The 14414-nt window shown below is 36.1% G+C and overlaps 2 protein-coding genes and 1 pseudogene across 2 annotated transcripts; all 3 read right to left on the bottom strand.

Moving 5' to 3' along the window:
- Positions 1–28: 28 nt before the first annotated feature.
- LOC147284203 (L-type lectin-domain containing receptor kinase IX.1 pseudogene) lies at positions 29–1686 on the bottom strand (annotated as a pseudogene).
- Positions 1687–2245: 559 nt separating this feature from the next.
- On the bottom strand, positions 2246–3954 carry LOC147284204 (uncharacterized). Its single transcript, XM_086245664.1, has 2 exons — positions 3408–3954; positions 2246–3060 (listed from the first exon to the last, which is right to left on the bottom strand). The coding sequence occupies exons 1-2, from the start codon at positions 3952–3954 to the stop codon at positions 2246–2248; spliced, it is 1362 nt and encodes a 453-aa protein (XP_086101790.1).
- Positions 3955–12164: 8210 nt separating this feature from the next.
- On the bottom strand, positions 12165–14111 carry LOC147284205 (L-type lectin-domain containing receptor kinase IX.1-like). Its single transcript, XM_086244551.1, has one exon. It carries the CDS (start codon positions 14109–14111, stop codon positions 12165–12167), a length of 1947 nt encoding a protein of 648 aa, XP_086100677.1.
- Positions 14112–14414: the final 303 nt, after the last annotated feature.

The raw sequence follows: 14414 nt of genomic DNA on the forward strand, positions 1-14414 counted from the left end.
AATGAGATTGCACATAGAGTTCAACTGTTCAACGACCCTCTTCAAGGATTTCAGAACTTAAATCTTCTGATCGGGAGCCAACTTCTGGCAGTGTAGGCACATCATGCATATTTGTTTGAAGATTCGGCAAAGCAGCCTCAAAGTTAAGAATTTGAATTGCTTGCCTTACTGAGGGCCTCATTCTTGGATCAGGGTGAGCACAACACAGCCCTACAATCATCAAACACTCTACTTGTTTCTCATCATACTCCAAATGCAGCCTCTCATCCACGGCCAAAAGCAGCATTCCTTTTCCATAAAGGTCCCAAACCCACTCTACCAGTCCCAGTACTTTCTCTCCCATACGATGCAGTACCCTTTTCCCAGTAGCAATTTCTAATGCGACCACCCCAAAGCTATAAACATCTAACTCTTTGCAAGCCCAGCCTGTTGTTATATATTCTGGAGCCATGTAACCAACTGTTCCAGCAACTTCAGTTGTCTGGTGACTTAGCTCATGGTCCATTAGCAGAGCTATGCCAAAGTCACCAAGCTTTACGTTAAAGCTAGAATCTAACAGGATATTGCTTGGTCCAATATCCCGATGCACCACATATTGTTCCAATTCCTCATGAAGATAAAGCAATGCATTGGCCAACCCCAGAGATATCTTGTACCTCACATCCCAGGTTAGTAGAGCAGACCAATTCAAAAATAGATGCGAATTAAGGCTACCATTTGGCATGAACTCGTAGACAAGTAGGAACTGACCTCTGTCATGGCACCATCCTATGAGTTGCACAAGATTTCGGTGTCTCAAACTGCTAAGTATCTTTACCTCCGTTATGCATTGCTCCTTTTTTCTCTGCTCAGACACACTTGAAATTTTCTTCACCGCTACTGTTATGTCTAAATCAGTTAAGTAGCCCCTGTAAACAACCCCACACCCTCCTTCACCCAACTTATTGGAGAAATTGTTGGTAGCTGTAACAAGCTCCTTATAAGAAAACCTTCTTGGTCTTGCTTCTCTTTCAAGGTCTTCATTCATTGATGTTACCAAGTTGATAAGAAAGAAGGAATAACATTCATTGATGTTAGCGAGTTGATAAGAAAAAAATATATATATATAATGGACACTAGCACTATAACACCAATTATGAACAGTATCGATCGTAAATTTGACTAGAAACAAGATCCAAAACAATATAACTCTAAAGAATCCAAACATGATAAGCTTTCGTGTAGTTGAAATTAATAATTAAAAAATAAATTAATAAAGATTTGGTCTTTTAAATGCTCACCTTATCACACTAGCTATAAGAAGTATGAATGTACAGGATCACATGAAGCCAATTAGCCAAGTACAAAAAGCTTTCACCAATTATTCCTCTTATCAAAATAACAAAGAAATACGACTTTATTAATCTAATCACTCAAAAGGATAACCATTTGTATATATTATTATGTTTTGCCTATTATTTGATTTTCCTACATGGGCGTTGAAAAAAAGGGTGAAATTTATCAATTAAAAATAGAGTTATATTTTTTTAAAGTCCAGTCAGAAATTAAGCTGATAACCCAGCCCACTTGCTATAGGAAATCAACATGTTCCACTTTAATGAGAAGCGTATGGCACATAAGTCACCAAGCGCTTGGCACTGTTCTCCGAGCTCTTAGTGGCTTCACCAAGCGCTCGACAATTGCCATTGTCAGACAGTGGCAATGATTGCCACGTATTGTACGACAATAGTTATTTGAATTGCAAAAATCATCTATGTTATACTGTTATTAATTACCACTGTACGACAGTACCAATTTGCCCAGTTTTTTTAAAAATAAAATAAAAAATACCTCACTGAGCGCTCGGTGCAAAAAATACAGAAAAAACATAATATGAGCTTTATTTGTACAAAATAAACCTATTTATCATTGTAACTTTTTAAGTGAGTTTATTTATCATAAAAGTCTGTAAAATAGACTTAAGAGTAATTTACTTTTAAAAATATAAGAGAATTTCACCCCCACTAGGTACGATTACCTTGCAGGTATCAATTTTTTTTTATATTGGTTCCGGAAGAAAAATTGATAGCTGCAAGGGTATCAATTAAAGACAACAACATAAATAACCTTTTTAAAAAAAAAAATAATAATAACCAACTTTATCTTTTAATAATTTGACCATTTTAATTATTGAATTTGCTATAGCTAGAGCCTAGAGGCGAAGTAAATAGTCGAAACACTAATGTAGAATTATATCAAGCGATTTTCAAGAAATTGGAAAGTTATTACCTTTATAGTCGTTAGGCAGCCCTTTCAAATAGGTCTCCTCCACATCCATTGTTTTCTTCACATCCCTTGTTTTCCGTGGCAACTTCAATTTTTTGAAGTGCAGAAACCTCTTAAGCTGGTTTTTCTTCACAATCAGTTCTTCCAATTCTACTGTAGGGGATAGAGCTGGTTTAGGTTCACATGAACCTTCTATTTCAAATTGATTTTGTACCACACTACTCCCTTCATCAATTCCCTTGACCCCAACCTCTATATTCCTTTCTGAAATCAAGGTCTCCTCGATCACAGCTCCCTGATGGGGTTCAGGCACTTCAAACGAACCTTTACTTTTAAGTTGATTTTGTACAACACCACTCCCTTCAATTTGCTTGACCGCCATCTTTATATTACTTATTGAAACAGAGGTCTCCCTCACATCCCTTGCTATCTGCTCTATCAGTATATCTAATTGTCTTCGAAGAGATTCATCCAATGCAAGAAGTTGGTTGGTGAATTCAAGCTTTTTGTAGAACGACCACACACCAACTTTGGAGCACTTGCGAACGAGCTCTACACCCATCTCCAATTGTATTCTAAATTTTTCTATTTCCTCTTTTGGGCGATCCAGTACCTTGTTGTATTGTCCTAATGAGTCTACACCCATCTCTTCGACCAGTGGTTTTAATGAGTCTAATGTGAATTTGATATCTCTGAGGAAGGATCTAAACATCTTGGTCTTGTCCTCCGCTCCTTTAACGACATCAAACAGAATCCCAAATGCTGCTCCTAAAGCAGCTCCTTCTAATGATGCTGCTGCCATAATTGTACACCACCACCAAAATCAGAAAACTTGTACTTGTTTCAATCTTACTTTTAAGAAAATGCGCAAAATGAGAGAGACTCTTAATATAGATTTGGAATCCAATAACAGTAATGTCATTTGCAAGCAATACAAAACTAAAGTACTCGACTCTCTTACTAGCTAGACATGTTCTTTGCCACTCTTTCATTTTAAACACACTCAAAAACTTTCAAGTGGTTTTTCTATACTTCAAGGACAAAGTTGTTTTTCAAGTTTGCGTGGGGTTTAAGTTTATCTGATGTATACGTTGTCAGAATATATATTTGGAAGATCAATATATATAATATGTAAAAATTACCTTGTTCCTGGCTATTCCCTTCATTTTGCTCTGGCGTCGTCTCTTTATTAATTCCTGAAGCCGAGCTCTCCATCACATCCCCTGCTTTCTGCTGAAATTGCTGTATATTCAATAGAATTCCCTTCAACTCATCAAGATCTCTGCGGTTTTTCCTTGACAAATCCAAGATCTCCTTCACATCCCTTGCTTGTTGCACCAGGAGGTTATCTAAAAGTCTTCTAAGAGACCTATCCAAGTCAACAAGTTGGTCGGTGAAACAATTTATGCAGCAGTAGTTCCACATATGAAAGTTGGACAACTTGTCAACCAGCTTTATGCCGTCCTCCATTTGTTTTTGAAGACCTTCGATTTCTTCGGTTGGGAGACTCAATACAACATTGTACTCTCCTATCTGTTGGATGGCGGTTGCCCGTACTCGACTTAAAGACTCTAGCGTCGATTTGAGATCTCTTAGGAGGTATCTAAACGTCGCATTCTGGCCCAACGCCTTCTTAACGCCATCAGACAACAATGTAAACACTGCTCCTCCGATCAACTCCAGTGCCATAAAAGAAGAGTTTTCGAATCCGAGTCCCCTATGATACTTGGCACCAAGCCATGGGTCCTAATTTAGATTGGAAGAGAAATCCGATCTCCATCCCTTTGTTCTCAACTTGCTCCTTCAGACAATTTAGGTGTTTACATCACCACTGACAACCCAACTTAACTAGCAAACCACTGGATTAAATTCAATTGGACAAAATGCTCATCTTTGCACAAATTTGCAGTGTATGAAACTTGTCGTACTGGTAATGCAGAACTTTGGTTTGGACCATTCTTACACATGAAACGTCATACGAAAGAAACAATCATTTAGGCCTTTAATGTCTTAAATTGAATTAGATATGATAAATGCCTAAATTCATATGTATTCAAGAAAAAAAAATTCTAATTTGAAAGATGAGAAGAAGATGAATTAGTCATAAGGAACCTTTTTTTTTTTTTTGGCCACTTAGTCATAAGGAACCTTAATTCGTCCAATTAATTCCAACAAAACAGGGTTTTATATTTGATTTCTGGCGTTGACAGTGGACACTTACGGCTCTGGCAAGTTTTTCTTTATTTTTTCGGGGATGAAACTCCTTTTCAGTGGAGCTAATCAATGTATAAATTAAAGCTGGTGGTTCAAAAACTTGATCATCATCAAATTACTAAACAATTGTTGCCTCTCACAAGTAATCATGTAAGCTTCCGAGAAGTTGGTCTCCAATTAACTTCTCTGTCTCTCTATTTCTGTCTTTGTGTGTGTTGTTTCTCTTCTCTCCAAGCCGGGCCCATGGCCATCTTTTTCAAGAACTTATCGTCTCTACTCCTTAGTTTTAATCTTATAATTTAAAATGAGTCATAGGTACGTGTATGTCACAAATATATATATATATATATATGAAAGAGGATGAGAAAGAAAAGATATGAATTTATTTAATTAATTCTTCAGGTGATAAGTACTACAATTATAAATTTCAGATTTCATTTTTAGCGTTGACACTTGATATTAAGGCTCCGGCTGACATGTATCTCTCTTTATTTTTTTTAGAAGAATTTGTCTGTCCCCGTTGTAGGGGACGTGACATCACATGTAAAAGAAAGATATAGAGAAAAAAGGGGGAGAGAGAAAGAGGAGAGAGAGAGGGGGGGTAAGTCTTTCTCTCTCTCTCTTGCATGTAATGCCACATTCCCTATAAGGCTATAATGGAGATATGAAAGTTATTATCTTTTTAGTAAGTAGCGAGAACCAATCAATGTATACATTAATTCTGATGGCACAAAAACTTGATCATCATAAAACTACTATGTAATTATGGCATACATGATGTAAGTTTCCAAATTAACAGTTGGTCTCCAACTTCATGTCAAAGCTAGCCTTGATTCTCACCTCTTTGGGAAGAGGTCTACTCTTTCCTGGGCTCGAGTCCAAATTTGCTGTCATCAAAATCCACGTGTCCTCCTTTTCACCTATCTATTTGTTTGACATCTAGCCTTCCTCTTAACAATGGGTTAACTCTGTTAATGTTATTAACTTTTATCAAGAACTTGATCATCATAAAACTACTATGTAATTATGGCATACATGATGTAAGTTTTCAAACAATTGGTCTCCAACTTCATGTCAAAGGTAGCCTTGATTCTCACCTCTTTGGTAAGAGGTCTGCTCTTTCCTGGGCTCGAGTCCAAATTTGCTGTCATCAAAATCCATGTGTCCTCCTGTTCACCTATCTATTTGTTTGACGAGTTAATTACACTTACACCCCATGAGGTTTATCGTCTTTTTACATACACCCTCTAGGGTTTCAACAATTACACATACACCCCCTGAGGTTTCAAAACTGTTGCATATAACCCCCTATAATGAGACGAAAAATAATGAGAAATTATGCAAAAAGACATGTTAAGGGGTGAAATGTCATAATAAGATTACTCAAGGTGTAAGGTCCAACCTCAATACAAATATTTTCTTTTTTGTTTATTTATTTTTTGGCATAAATTCAATTTAGACACATAACTATATATGTTATTTCAACGGGGTCCACGAATTTTCAAATATTTCAAATATACACCTGATTTATTATGTAAATTGAAAAATGAAATTCCGTCCATCAATTTATTGAGAGATCAATTAAATGTCAGCTTGGCTTTTGCTAACGGGGATTAATTGGCGACGTGGCACCAACTCAGCATATATTTCCTGCCAAATTAGCAACACATGTCCACTTGACAAGGGCTCACACACCCATCACCTCTTTCCCGTTCGTCGAATACTCTCTTGACCATTTAGTCTCCCAAAAACATCACGTTTGCCCCCAAATTCGAATATAAATCCCTCACTTGTGTTCAACGAGCGAGAAAGAGATGATAAGTTTGTGGACCTGTGTCAGGGGTTAGGTGGACCTGTGAGCGACACGGGTCCATCTAACCCCTGACACGGGCCCACAAACTCTCTCTCTCTCTCTCTATCATTATTATTAAATTGTGGGCCCGTGTCGCTCATTTGGCGGGAAATGTTTGTTGAGATAGCGCCACGTCGCCAAGTAATCCCGGTCAGCAAAAAGCCAAGCTGTCATTTAACTGATCTCTCAACGAATCATTGGACAGAAATTCATTTTTCAATTTAGATAATAGATCGGGTGTATATTTGAAATGTTTTAAAGTTCATGGACCCCGTTGAAATAGCTTATATAGTTATGTGTCTAAATTGAATTTATGCCTTACTTTTTTCTCTTGTAGGGGGTTATATGCAATAGTTTTGAAACCTTAGGGGGTGTAAGTGTAAATAACTCTTTGTTTGACACCTAGCCTTCCTCTTAATAGTGGGTTAACTCTGTTAATGCTACTAACTTTTATTAAAAAAAAATCAAACCTTTTAACAAAAAAAAAAAACAAAGCGTGTGTTCCTTGCTTCGGTGCTCCTTGGTTTCACAAAACCAAATAAATTAAAGCTCAGCCATATTGTTTCTTCTTCCTTTCAATTGGTGTGATTGCTACATGTTTGGTTTAAGAGAAGATCGAAAACCTCTGCAACATCTAATATCCATCCAGGGTTTCAACCTAATTTGGGTTCATCTTTATTACTAATTTATTTTTTACCCTCACCTTGCATTGTCTCTATTATACGCACAGATGTATCTCCCTCCGTTGTCGGAAACCACGAGCTATACGTTTGGCTCGTGAAGGAGACCAATTGCTTATCGTGACTTCGACTTAAAGATTAATGCAACCATCTAAAGAATACCATAAAAAAACACCGTGTAGAACTTTTGAAATTGTTAACCTAAATAATAGGTGATGATGAAAGGCGTGTGGAGGTGAGTTGGGTAGTGGAGGTGGGGTGAAGGTGGTCTTGGTTAGTAAATATAACATGTGGCTTCTTTGGAAAGAAGTGACAAATTTGCTCTCTTTGACATTTGAAAATAAAAATAAAAAAAGGAAATCTTAATATTCAACTTCATAAATTAATGGCAATTAATTACTAAAATAAGAAATAATAATACCTTAAAATAAGACATTAATTGATAACATTAAAATTTAAATTTTTTCAACTCAAAAGGGTAAAAGAGGAAATCACAAAAATTTTTTTTTTTGCAAAAAATGGATAATCTTTCATGACAAATTCAAAAATGGGTGTATATCTAATTTCCCAAAAAAAAGGGTAATATCAAATTGGGTCTTCCGAAATGGATGTATTTCTAATTAGCTCATGAAAAAAAGGGTTTATTCAAAAGAACTCCTAAAAATAAAGCTTTGATGCCATGATAAGTAGACAAACCATTGTGACTAAAAAACTTTTGAAACCTATTTTGAGACCATTCAGCTCTAAGAAGTTAGATGAGGGAAGACAATCACACACTCTCTCAATAAAATGTGAGTTCCAAAACCTAAAGATGTCATGAGTTAAACCAGGTGTTGAGCTTAATTTATATACATATTTTATCCTTAAAACCATATATTTTTGTCTATGTCTTTGAGCATTTTTAGTGTTTTAAATTCTTATTTTTATTATTTAATTAATTAGTGGGTTTTATTAGTTTTTGTCTAAATTCCTAGAATTGAATAAGTTTTATTTAACTGTTTATTAAATTTTATTTTTGTTAATTAGTTTATTTTAATTTTGTAGGCTTAATTAAAGAAAATGAAAACAAAAGCTCAAAACAAATAAAGGAAGAAGAACAAGCCCAGCCCAAGTGGAGAGACTGAAGCCCAAAAGAGGAAGCAGCTGGCCCGGCCCAATTCAAATGGAAGCTGAAGAGTCACAACCACACTTTCGCCCAAATCAAATGGTTTGATTAATATTGGCTCCAGCCAATACCACGACGACACGTGGCGAAGCTGGAATCAACCCGGATGCCTCTCTTTTCTTCCGCCCAGCAGCACGCTCATTTTGGTTTGATATTGCACGCCTCCGGCCCCATGCCAGCCACAAGCCAAGCTACTAGCTGGCCAAGCCTTCAAGCCGCCTCCTTCTGTTGTGTGTGTCTCTCTTTTTTCCAAGCTCCAAGCCAAGCCAAGCCACTGCACCCTCTTTCACGCCCAACAGAATTGCTTGATTAATCAAGCCTCCATCCTTTCTTGCGTCAACACGTGGCAGTTCCAACAGCCCAGCTGCTTCTCTTTTCTTCCGCCTCTTCATTAAACTTGCTCTCCTCCACTCATGTATCGCCATGTGGCAATTGTGATAGCTGCCTAAAGGCTGGTTCCAGCCTTTTCCGCCTGATTAATCTTCTCTCACAAATATCCTCTCTCAGCCAATCAGCATGCGACATGTGGTAGAAATTCCAGATATTCCAGATATTCCCAGCCTTGCACCAACTTTGGGCTGATTTTTCCTCATCACTAGCCCTAGTATTTGCTTATATAAGGAAGCATTCAGCCCCTTTACCACATCTTTTACTCTAGAATTTAAATTTATGCCTTTTTCTAGTATTCCTCCTAGAATTTCTCTCTCAAGCCATTTGGCTATGATGTTTGAGAGAGAATATGAATGTAATGTTCTTGCATTTTAATTAATAAAATTTTAATATTATGTCTTTCTTTTTTCTTCTCCTAATCCTTTATTTGCTTTATGTCTTTTATTTTATGTAGTTCTTTATTTTATGGTTAACTTTAATATTATGTCTCTATTCTCTCTTCTCCTAATCCTTTATTTACTTTATGCATTTTATTTTATGTAGTTCTTTACTTTATTGTTAGTAGTGTTATTCATTTTATTGTTCTTTAAATTACATGCTTATTTATTTCTTTCTTTAATTTTATTTAAGATATAAACTCATGGGTGGTCACTAAACCCCCTTACCAAGGTAAGGGGGAAGCACCACCATGAACATTATTAAGTGAGGTCTTTATGTTAACTTTTCCTTTGTTTAAGATCTTACAAGCTTTAGATTTTGATATTAAAATGAGAAAGAGATCCTCTTTCACCCATAATGTCATATATTATGGGTAGTTAGATCCTATTTCCATATTTTAGCTTTATGGTTAATCTTTTAAAACACAAACCTTTTTGAACTCTAGTTGTTCCTTAATTTTGGTTCACTTTTGTTTTAAGTTTGTACTTGCTAAGCAAAATCAAGATCTACCATATAAATCTTCAAGTTTTGTGCTTAATTAATATTTATCTTTGTAAGAGGGCATCAAGTGACTCTTGGGTGCCCTCCTTTTTGGGAAAATTACTAAAAATCTGATTTAATATATTCATAAGTGGTGTGGAACCCTAACCTTGGTTCTTATACCATTATTTAGCTTCTAAAATCAAAAAGTTGTTATTTTCATTTCTAGTTTTAATATTTCAATTCTTGCATCTTTATTTACTTTATTCTCTTTTCATCTACTTTATTTGCTTTTTAATTTAGTTGCATTTTATTTTAAGTTGCCTCACAAACCAACAACATTTCCAAACTAGGTTATTTTTAAATTAACTTAAGTTTAAGCTTAGTGTATTGTTTTTTATCACTCCTTGAGGTTCGACCTCGTTAATATACTACTAGACTCGTATATTTGCAGGTAAATATAATTTTACAACACCAGGTTCGACCCTGACTTTTGGGAGGCCTGGGGTGAACATTTGGAATGGATCTTTTTGAATATAATTTTAGTTTTACAAAAGAAAAAATTATATAATTTTGTAGACCGATTTTCATTTTATATAAAACAATATCATAGTTTGTACAACCTTGAATAAAAATCAATTAAAGTTGTAGGGTCTTTGCCTTTTTTGACATACAAGTTTTGAACAAAAAGTAATAAAAGTTTAGGGGCTTTTGGACTTGTCAAACAACATACCTCATCAATCATCTCTAAATGCTTTACCAATGGGCCTTTTTAATGAGTTGGGCTTTTATTAATGTTGGCTTTTTATTTTCTGTATGTAGCAGTACAAGAGTTTCATCTAAAAAAAATTTCTTTGTTGCAGCATTATATTTTGGTTCAAGTACATTTGCATCCACCAACTATAGGGTCCATTTCAAGTTGGTCCACAAATTATAAAACATTTCAAATTTTTCCATTAACTATATGGTTCATTTCAAGTTGATTCACGAACTATAAAACATTTCAAATTTCCCCATTAACTAACAAAAAAACATACAAAATGGTAGACAAAAGCGTGTTGACAAAAAAGCGGGACCAAACCGGATTATTTATATATTTTATTATATAAAACTTATATATATTGAATAAAAAAAAGTGTAAGGTGTTTTTTGCACATGCTGGGGTTCAAACCCATGACCTTGTGAGTAGAGTCAAAGTATGAATTCCCACTACACCACTTAATTAGTTGTGAAATTCAAGTACATGCAATATATTTATAGGCATACTGATACTTGAAATATAATAATTTATAAAATTAAACATATTTTGTATATCATTCTTTTTTTAAGATATTATTTTAGGTCTCTATTTAAATATTACCATTGCAAAAAGTCTAAAAATATTACTAGTTTATATTTTATATAATTTATAGTTTCTATATTGTAAAAATATTACTAAAAGTTAAAAACTATAATTTATAGTTTATATACTAAAATTATTAGAGTATAGGGTTAATTTTTAAGATATAAGGTTTCAGACTTTATGGTTTAGCCGTTTAGAGTATAAGGTTATGGTGTATAATACCAATTATAATTTTATAAATTATTATATTTTAAGTATCAGTATGTCTGTAAATATATTGCATGTACTTAAATATCATAAGTGGCTAAGTGGTGTAGTAGGAATTCACACTTTCACCCTCCTCAAGTGGTCATGTGTTCGAACCCAACATGTGCTCAGGGCCGGCCCTGAGTTAAAACCCTAAACCCCAAAACTTTTGAAGCCTATTTCGAGATCATTCGGCTCTAAGGAGTTAGATGAGAGAAGACAATCACAATCTCGCGTAATAAAATGCGAGTATCCATAACATAAAGATGCCAAGAAATAAGATAACAATGTATATCAAAAACACATGTGGTTATATTTTCATATATTATGAACTCTTGAACGTTCGATTATGGCTGTTAGAAATTCTTTTATAATCTAAAATGCTTTAGAATCCAACTATGATATATTTTTTCTTACTCTTTCACGTGAAGAATCATAACATTGTGAAACCCATGACGTCTTTTTGCATAATATTTCCCACTGTCTCTGAGGGTGTCCTGGTGGTGCGACCACATGGAGCCCCCAATCCAAAAAAGACCCCATATTTTGGGCAAAACTTTATAAATTTTCAACTTTGAAATATACTCTGTTATAAGGCTCAAGATAAGTAATTTTGTGTACCTAAATCGATGCTTGATACCACCAAGGTCGGCTATGAGATTTTAAGGGCATGAGGCAAATCATAAAAATGGGTCCATTAATTCCTTATATACATTACTTGGCCTAACATATATGACGAGTCTACAAAATTTGAACACCCTCAGCATTTGGGACCCTGAGGCGTTCGCCTCCTTCCCCTACCTCAAGGCCGGCCTTGATACCTCCCTCAGTAAGTTAATAACAAGAAATAAAAGACGAAGCTAAGTTGCTCAGCAAATTTGTGCTCATATACTAGTAAACAGAAATGACATGCTTTATGACTAACTTACAAGATTCTGATACATGAAGACAATCATATATGTGTCTTACAGAAAACACAAATTGATGAGTAATGGTTTCTTCTTAAACAATGAAATAGTCTGAATTTATAAATCGACTTGCATAAAAAAAAAAAATATTACAGATTGATCATGATCAGATTGCACACAGAGCTCAACGACCCTCTTGAAGGCTTGTAGTACTTAAAGGTTCCCCGGAGCTGACTGATAGTGGTGTAGGCACATGATACACTGGAACAGGCATGTTTGTTGAAATATTTGGCAATGCTGCTTCAAAGTTAAGAACTTGAATTGCTTGCCTTATTGAGGGCCTCAAACTTCTATCAGGATGAGCACACCACAGTCCTACAATCATCAAACACTCTACTTGTTTCTCATCATACTCCACATGCAGCCTCTTATCCACAGCCAAAACCAGATTCCCTTGTCCATAAAGGTCCCAAACCCATTTTACAAGTCCCTTTTCGGTATCCTCTCTTAGAGGATCCCTTGTCTTTTTTCCAGTAGCAATTTCTAAAGCAACCACCCCAAAGCTATAAACATCTGACTCTTTACTAGCCCTGCCTGTGCTTATATACTCTGGAGCCATGTAACCAAGTGTTCCTACCAATCCAGTTGTTTGGGGACCAAGCTCATGATCTATTAGCCTTGCTAACCCAAAGTCACCAAGCTTGACATTAAAACTAGAATCTAGCATGATATTGCTTGATTTAATGTCCCTGTGAACCACACATTGCTCCCACTCTTCATGAAGATAAAGCAATGCAGAGGCCAACCCCATTGATATCTTGTACCTCACACCCCAATTTAGTAAAGCTGACCTCTTCCCAAAGAGATGAGAATCAAGACTACCATTTGGCATGAACTCATAGACAAGTAGGAATTGACCTCCATCATGGCACCATCCTATAAGTTGCACCAGATTTCGGTGTCTCAAGCTGCTAATCACCTTCACCTCTGTTATGTACTCCTTTCTTCCCTGCCTCGACCCACTTGAAATTTTCTTCACCGCGACTGCTATGTCTAACTCAATTAAGTAGCCCCGGTAAACAGCCCCAAACCCTCCTTCACCCAACTTTCTCTCATTGGAGAAATTGTTGGTGGCTGTAACAAGATCTTTGTAAGAGAACCTTCTTGGTCCTGCTCCTCTCTCAAGGTCTTCATTCATTAATGTTAAATTTTCTGCCTCTGGTGTTTCCCTCTTCTTGTGTTTCCTCCTCCACAACACCACAATTAATGCTATAAACACCACAGCTAGTATCAGAGCACCCCCTGAAACTGTTAAACCCACAACTAACCCTTTCTTCTTTCCATTCTTTGCGGTTTCTTCTCTTTCCAAAGTTGAATTGAATTCCCATGATAAGAGCGCATGTCGCTCCCCATTGATACCAGTAGCAGCTGAAAATCCAATTGTGACCCACTCAGGCAGAATATGCATCAAGTCAATCTTGTAATAAAGACTAGTGTTCTCTTTAGGATTCGAGGTATTTTGGTAGCTCCAATGGACACTTAGATTTTTAGTTGTGGCATTATAGTCAATCCAAACATCAGCAGTGTCTCCACTGTGGAAGCTTGCATTCCAAGCGGTGTTCACAGAAGAAGAAATTGAGTTGTTGTTGATCCCCACATGCCCGTATCCAGGATCCCATTCAGGGTTCGGGTAGGAGTCAAACTCAACTGAAACAATCTGATTCCCGGAGAAGAAACTGGTTGTGGTGTTGAATAGGCCTAGAAATCCACCAGCTGAGTTTGGTGGGATTTGAAATCCAACAGGAGCAAGAAAGAATGCAAGTCCATTGCCATAAGAAGCAATACCTTGTGTGTCAATGAAGAATGAAAAATGAGTTGTGAAGTCAGTGAGCTTCCCAGTATCAGAGTCCCAGATTGGCACTCTCTCCGCATAGGTGGCCCAGCCAACTCGGCATACATAATTGACTTTGTTGAGTTCAATTTGTCCAACAGAAGGTACTGCATCTCCCTGGTAGAGTATGTTGGCTGCATTCGAATCAAAGCGGGGTATACGGAATGAAATTGATTGAGCTGAAGGAATAACAAAAAGGAAAAAGAGTAGAGATGGTAAGTTCTTGAAAAAGTTGGCCATGGCTTGGAGAGTAGAAAAACAACAGAGACACAGACACAGACAGAGAGACAGAGCAGTTAATTGGAGACCAACTTCTAGGAAACATACAATGCGACTTTGTGAGCCAACAATTACTTAGTAATTTGACGATGATCAATCTGAAAAGGAGTTTTATCCTTCAAAAAAAAAAAAAAAAGAGAGAGAGACTTGGCAGCGCCTTAAGTGTCAACGATAGATATGAAATATATATAAAATTTTGAATTGTAAGTAGTCCTTATTACCTGAATGATTAAATATGTGTTTCTTCCATATGACGTTTCATAT

The sequence above is a fragment of the Dryas octopetala genome, chromosome 5, assembly GCF_963921425.1.
Source record: "Dryas octopetala chromosome 5, drDryOcto1.1, whole genome shotgun sequence".
Classification (NCBI taxonomy): domain Eukaryota; kingdom Viridiplantae; phylum Streptophyta; class Magnoliopsida; order Rosales; family Rosaceae; genus Dryas; species Dryas octopetala.